General features: G+C 34.8%; 1 protein-coding gene across 1 annotated transcript; it reads left to right on the plus strand.

The window, feature by feature from the left end:
* The first annotated feature begins 940 nt into the window (after window positions 1-940).
* LOC107776428 (S-formylglutathione hydrolase-like) lies at window positions 941-6,663 on the plus strand. The gene is made up of 7 exons (XM_016596327.2): window positions 941-1,192; window positions 2,157-2,274; window positions 3,814-3,861; window positions 4,561-4,757; window positions 4,961-5,059; window positions 5,145-5,210; window positions 6,175-6,663. Exons 1-7 carry the CDS (start codon window positions 1,046-1,048, stop codon window positions 6,352-6,354), a joined length of 855 nt encoding a protein of 284 aa, XP_016451813.1. The 5' UTR covers window positions 941-1,045; the 3' UTR covers window positions 6,355-6,663.
* The last annotated feature ends 524 nt before the right edge of the window (window positions 6,664-7,187 follow it).

The raw sequence follows: 7,187 nt of genomic DNA on the forward strand, positions 1-7,187 counted from the left end.
ATCAGGGAATAAAAAAAAATAGTGGACAAATCTCTATCTACTACTATATGCTTTCCATATAGAAATGATTCAACATGTTAATTTGATAACAACTATCATCAATGAAAAATTTGGTGTAGTGCATGCTTCTTGTACTAATATTTTATCTTATTAAATTAAATAGTTACGAGTATTATTATTATTATTATTATTATTATATTATATTTGACAGTAAACTAATATATAATCACTATACTAAGCATACTAAAATCGTATTATAAGGTAAAACCATAAGCATACATAATAAAGTATAATTTTAATTTTGTAGATTATTTAGTCTACCGCATGCCACCTATTATTTAGTTCATGAAAATTTAACAATACTATATTCATGAACAAGATGCTCAAGTCTATATTATGATGAAATATCACAACAAAATAAAAATAAAGGAACCAACTTTCATTCGGCGTAATATACTTATATGTATATCTGATATTAAAATTTAAAAGAATTGTTAGGCTTGATAATTTTGACAAATAGATCATCGACATATACCTTACCAGAAGTGGAATTTAACCTTGAGGTTAGAGATTTCGTGTTGATAACGTGTTATGAAATAAAAGTAATTTAGTAAAACATGAATAAAAAATAGAGATAGAGAGAACGAAGAGATTTTCTTTTTCAATTGTGTTTATTTTCGTATCTATTACAAGGCCTTTATATATGCATGAAAAATGAAAAAAAATATGTTATTAATCATTTGAGATAAAAATAATGAAGGAAGAGTAGACATACACATGATCATGGAAGAAACATACCTCCACCATAATTTGATTTTTATTATAACATTCTTATTTATTTCCCTTCGAATTTTTCAAACGACGCAAATTTAATTTTTTTTGTTTTTTGAAAAAAAGATAACGACTGTGTGTCTCAATTATTATTATTAATTAATATAGTACAACCCTAGAGAATTCTTCTATGATAATAGTAACACGTTCCGTACTTGTTTTGCTTGTCTTCAACAAACATCTTCAGTGATTTGAGTATCCTCAAACCGTAAAAATGGAAACTAAGCCTACGGAAATCAGCAGTTCCAAGATGTTTGGAGGTTACAACAAGAGATACAAACACTTCAGCCCAACACTTGGTTGTTTTATGAATTTCCACATCTTTTTCCCTCCTTCAACTTCCCCTTCTCACAAGCTCCCTGTAAGTTTTCCACCTTTTTCAATAACCCATTTTAAAATTATCTATAAACTACCCATTTATTAACAACCCTGTTGGATTTATGGGTTTTAGCTGCAAAGTTTCATTTTTTTTAGCTCAATATTGGAGTAAGATGGGCCAAATGTGCCTGAATTGAACAGTATGATAGTAAATGATTTATGTGACTGACCTCTAGGATAACTCTTGCTGAATAGAATCATCTTTTAACTACCCATTGATTAATTATCAGCTAGGATTTATGGGTTTTACTTGCAAAAATTCATTGCTCTTAATTTTATATTCTTAGTCTTTTTGTTGCTTTGTTGCTCAAGTCAATGTCTTTGATTGATCTCTTCTTTTTACCTTATCAAGTGAATTCTTTTGTTAGTGTGTTCTTTTTTCTTGTTTTTTGTGCTTCGTCCAAAGTTTTGTGACGGTTTTTTTACAGGATATGGAGTTTAGGAAAAAAAGAAAGATTTTTGAAACTTGTAGTGTAAAAAAGCTATAGACAGTTGTGTTGTTATAAATCATCTTATTAATTGTAAAATGTGAATTTTGAAGTTAAATTGTTTCTCAATATGGAAATGTGTCATTCCTTTTGGGATAGACTAAGAAGGAAAGTGTGTTGCATAAATTGGGACATAGGGAGTAAGGTTTTTGCTAGTGTGTTATTTAGCTCAGAATTGGACTGAAATGGGCCAAATGGGCTTAAATAGAAAGGAATGATTATAAAATGATTTATATGACTGACATGTGTTCTTGATCCATTCAATTGAATCAGTCTGATGTTTGTTTTTCTCCATTTGTTAACGGGTAGGAGTGTATTTACAATTATTTTATGTGGTGCTATGTTAACTGATGCCACATTGATTTTGTTTCATTGATGGACCTGTTTTATGTTGGTTATGAGTGTAATCTTACTGGTTAGCTATGTTTACTGATGCTGTATGGCTGCACCAATTTTTAGGTGCTTTACTGGCTCTCTGGCTTAACTTGCACGGACGAGAACTTTATAGCTAAATCTGGTGCTCAACGTGCTGCTTCAAGTGAGGGTGTTGCGCTGATTGTTCCTGATACATCTCCAAGTGAGCTTCTTTCATGATGTTGACTGTAAATCCTTTGTGCCTGTATGGTGAATGTCCATTCATTAGAGATGTTGCGAGTATTTCAAGTTTATTCTAGCCATATCAGTTTTTGCATAACTTCCTTATTTGATCTGAGAAATATGTAAAGAACTCATTTAGATTGGAAGAGGCTTTGGCTGTCAATTTTATGTTGTACATGCTTTTGACTCAAAACTACTTAAGACTCCGTGTAAATCACTATATGATAGAGGTCATTCATTTTCTAACACTAGTATCTTTTAGAAGATGCTATACTTTTATTTGTCATCGTCAATGAATACAAATTTAAAGTTGTTACCTGGTTATTACATGTCTTGAAGCTTTTCAAGGTAATACAGAATTTGACTATAAATAAATACTCAAAGAAAACAGAAGCATTATGTTTATTAAATGTAATGCCTTTATTCTGCTATTAAAATTGACTTTTGTTATGTTAAAGTTCATAGTGGAGCATCAATAAGCTGCACTTGACCTAGAAGAAGTGTGTGCTCCATCTCCCGTTCTTTGCTTAATTCCCATTGGGCTGCCTTTTTTTTTGCGCTTTTCACTTTTGATTATCGTAAAACATTGTAGTTAAACTTCCACATAAACTAGGAGGACTTGGGGTTTTACGACAGAAAGAAGCGTTTATTTCTCTTCCCCATATTTCTTTTAAAAAAAAGAATCTTGGATATTGTTGAACAAATATTTGTCTAAGTATGGATGTTCTGAGCGACAAGAGTGGGTTGCTCTAGTGGTGAGCACCCTCCACTTCCAACCAAGAGGTTGTGAGTTCGAGTCACCCCAAGAGTAAGGTGGGGAGTTCTTGGAGGGAGGGAGCCGAGGGTCTATCGGAAACAGCCTCTCTACCCCAGGGTAGGGTAAGGTCTGCGTACACACTACCCTCCCCAGACCCCACTAGTGGGATTATACTGGGTTGTTGTTGTTGTATGGATGTTCTGAGCTTATGCCTAAGAATGATGTAGTGCTTTGACCAGATTTGTTGCTTGTTGCATCTAAGCTGTTAGATGAACAGGCCAACAGGGAATCATATCCTATTGAGGAAACCGTTTTATCTTGTGTTATAGTATGTTTAGTCAGATAAAATCTATTGGTGTAATGTAAATTTGGATCTTTGAGACCTACGTTTTCTGCTAGTTAAGAAATTACATCTGTGAGGAATGGGATTATACCGTCCTGGTTTAGATGGTGGGGCCCAAGGGGTAGATTGTTGAGTATACACCATGTAGTCATATGTGCCGGAGTTTTACTGTCCTGAGCAGCAGACTATGTAATGTAATCTCAGAGCAGTGGATGTAGTCCTGTTGCAATTTAAACCTTAACTAGGCAAATCTTGAGTTAAGTGATGAGGCTAAAAGCTCTCATATATGCACGTGTATGTGTAACTGAAACTTAGCCTGCTTATGTGATGGTAATTTTTTTTTATCAAGCTATTCTTGTTTTTTACTTTTGTACATATGGGCTATAAATCTAACTGGGTATTGCCTGTTATTATTACAGGAGGCCTGAATGTGGAAGGAGAGTCAGACAGCTGGGACTTCGGTGTAGGTATGTGAAAAATGTGTCCTTATCGATATATATATATATAAATGATTGACAGGGAGTACATACTTATAAAGAGTTTGACATCTGACGACCACACGGACCACGCGGAAGTTTCAAGGCTTACCTTATGATATGTTTCTTCATGTATGCTCTATATGTTTTCCATTGATGAATCAGTGATGGGGATAGTTATATGGACAATTTGATTCGCTCGCATACATTAGAACTCCCACCAATATGATTTATATGCTTCCATATCCTGTATCTTTCCCCCTCATTCCCAAAGTTCAATGGAAAAAAAGAAAATAAAAAAAAATAAAAAAATACATACTAACTAGAAATTAACAAGAACGGCTGTCTTTCCTGATGTCCTTTTTTTCCCGATATGAACTGGACATTTGCAGCCAGAAGAAGCTTAACTTACTAAAGATTATGTGTAGCACTGGGAATAAAGGATTCTAATTTCTTCAGAGAAAAGTGCCTCACATTTCCCTTTAAACTTCTGTTATGTTCCATTCAGGAAATATGATCAACAATACTATCCCTTAATTTCTCTTACACTTGAATTACTTTTTCGGAAGGAATGGGTTATTTGCAGTGCCATCTAAGTTTATGATAACTCTTAGCTGAGATGCTTTGTCTGAGTTTTCATAAGCTGAATTGGCAATGTATGAGAAAGTTCAAATTTATTTTTTGGAATAGGTGCTGGTTTCTATCTAAATGCTACACAAGAGAAATGGAAGAACTGGAGGATGTATGACTATGTGGTCAAAGAATTGCCGGCACTTCTTCTTGAAAACTTTCCAGAACTTGATACATCACGCGCATCTATCTTCGGTCACTCTATGGGTGGGCATGGAGCACTGACAGTCTACCTGAAAAACCTGGATAAATATAAGGTAGTTCTCTGTGAAATTTATGTCTCTACACATGAACTGAATTTTAGCCAGCAACTGACTGATTTTATTTGGTTCTGAATCCAAATGTTTGAAATTTTGAACATTGATGTGTTATCATCCGTTTTAAAGCTCCTTAAGACCTTTAATTTCCATATGAATTCATGCGGCATTCACACACATCATTTTGCTTGTTTTCTTTCCAGTCAGTATCTGCCTTTGCTCCTATTGCAAATCCTATTAACTGCCCCTGGGGCCTGAAGGCTTTCACAAACTACTTGGGTGAAAATAAAGCTGATTGGGAGGTACGGCCTTCAAGTTTTTCTGCATAAAACTAGACATTCTTGATGTGTCTTCATTTTATTGGGATGTTAAATTATGAATATGCAGGAATATGATGCTACCTGCCTTATATCAAAGTTTAACAATGTCTCTGCTACCATTCTTATTGATCAGGTATGGCTAAATCTCTAATATAACGGATGATTTTATCGAATTGAGCCTTTGAATGGTTTGTTGTTAAAATGTCTCTCTATCTTTTATTTACAAAATTATTAGACATGAGCTTTCTGCAGTTGGTCATAAGCTTTAATGAGTACAACTGAGAATAGCATCTTGCTCATTTCTGTTGCGTAGAAGTCTTCCACCTTTACAAGTCTATTGAAAAAGAAAGGTCTCCCATGTCTATGTAGCTGCTCCTTCTCTTGCTTTAATCGAATCGTTGCCTTTAAACTGGAAGAAACAGAGCCCTTGGTAGCTCGTCCTTGTTATTACAAAAACAGCTAAGATCGTGACAATTTGAGAGCTTAGATTTGGCCGTACATGAAGCTTGATGGTGTTGGATAAAAGTGGATGCTCATTTGACCAGTGTGAAATTTATCAGCTAGTGATAATATGATACAGTTAAGAGGACAATTTCGCAGTTGTCTTTTCAGGTTTCTAACGGTGTCCTCTCACCAAAGCTGCTTAGGCTAAGGAGATACATCCTGACACCTATCACACCAACACTTTTTGGTCCTTAAAATCCCAATGACTATAAGAGATGGAACTACTAAGTCTGGAGGTGATATAACTAATTCATTCTGCCACACATATTTAGCTATTTGCTTTGTGAAGAAAAGTATAGTTTCACGATTTCGTATATATTGAATTAGAATTGATTGTTGGGAACTTATGACGAGGAACTGTGTGTGCTATCAAACTTCGACTTTAGCTGCTTCCACCAAGAAAAGCATTGTATTTTGAACTGCTGAAGGGGAAATAAAAAGACACCATTTGATGTGTTATAATCTACCCTCTGCTTGCAAATGTAGAATAGAATGATTCCTAGATAGCTCGTTGTACGTCCTATATTTCCTATGAAGATATGACCTAACATACTTCACAATTTATTTGAACTTCTGATTGTTTTATATTGTAGGGAGAGGATGACAAATTCTTAAAAGATCAATTGCTCCCACATAAATTTGAGGAGGCGTGCAGAAAGGTTGGCGTTCCTTTGCTAGTGCGGCTGCAACCTGGTTATGATCACTCTTACTATTCCATTGCCACCTTCATTGATGATCACATTCGTCATCATGCCCAGGCCCTTTATCTTTGATTTGGTTAGCTTCTACCTCTGTTGAAGATTTTCTGGAAATGTAATGAGGGACAACTTAAGCAAGCTCGTGTGGCAGGAAGTATGTTGAGGTACTTAATGAGAGTTGTACTATCAAATAAAAGTGTGAATCTCCTATCACATTCTATGTCTGTCTTTCCTGTTACTCTTTTACAGTTTTTTCATTTGCTATGACTCATCAGTGGGATGATGTAGTAGAGTTAAGGATGTAGTATAAGTCTATCAAGTGTAGCAAATAGTGCAAATCCATCATCAAGATCAATGAAACATGACAAAAAGCTTCCTCTTAAAGCTTTAAAATTTTGGTTTGGTCCAAGAACATCCACTCTCCTGAAGATTCAGTCATAAAGTCCATCTGAAGTGTGTTTTTCAAGAAATTGCTCGAGTTTTAGCAAAAGCGACAACAACCTAATGAGTATGAATAAGATCTTTTTCGATCTTACTGTCTATTATGATCCAATTTTCCTTAGTTTTATGTTAAAGATGTTGCTGCGAAATTTTATGTTCAGCTTGTCAAAATATGGATACATTTTTTTCTAGCAATTATTACAACCAAAATATCCCACACTGTGGTGTCTGGGGAGAGTAGTGTGTACGCAGTACTTACCCCTACCTTGTGAGGATAGAGAGGTTGTTTCCAATAGATCCTCGGCTTAGGAAAGCATAAGTACCACATTAATGAAAATATAGATAAAGAAGGGACAGTACCAAGAAGCCATATAAAAGCAGAATAAAAACAATCAGATAGTAAGGTGATCAACAATGAAAGAAAACAACGGTTAGTCATAAAAACCTACTACTAACAGAAAGCGACA

Source organism: Nicotiana tabacum, chromosome 23, assembly GCF_000715075.1.
Source record: "Nicotiana tabacum cultivar K326 chromosome 23, ASM71507v2, whole genome shotgun sequence".
In the NCBI taxonomy this organism is placed as follows: domain Eukaryota; kingdom Viridiplantae; phylum Streptophyta; class Magnoliopsida; order Solanales; family Solanaceae; genus Nicotiana; species Nicotiana tabacum.

What these genes read in the sequence shown, in the direction of transcription:
- LOC107776428 (XM_016596327.2), top strand. Translation starts at nt 1,046, where the DNA reads ATGGAAACTAAGCCTACGGAAATCAGCAGTTCCAAGATGTTTGGAGGT. An exon ending in CAGCTGGGACTTCGGTGTAG is followed by an intron (nt 3,862 to 4,560) that starts GTATGTGAAAAA and finishes TTTTTGGAATAG; the next exon opens with GTGCTGGTTTCTATCTAAAT. An exon ending in CTACCATTCTTATTGATCAG is followed by an intron (nt 5,211 to 6,174) that starts GTATGGCTAAAT and finishes TTTATATTGTAG; the next exon opens with GGAGAGGATGACAAATTCTT.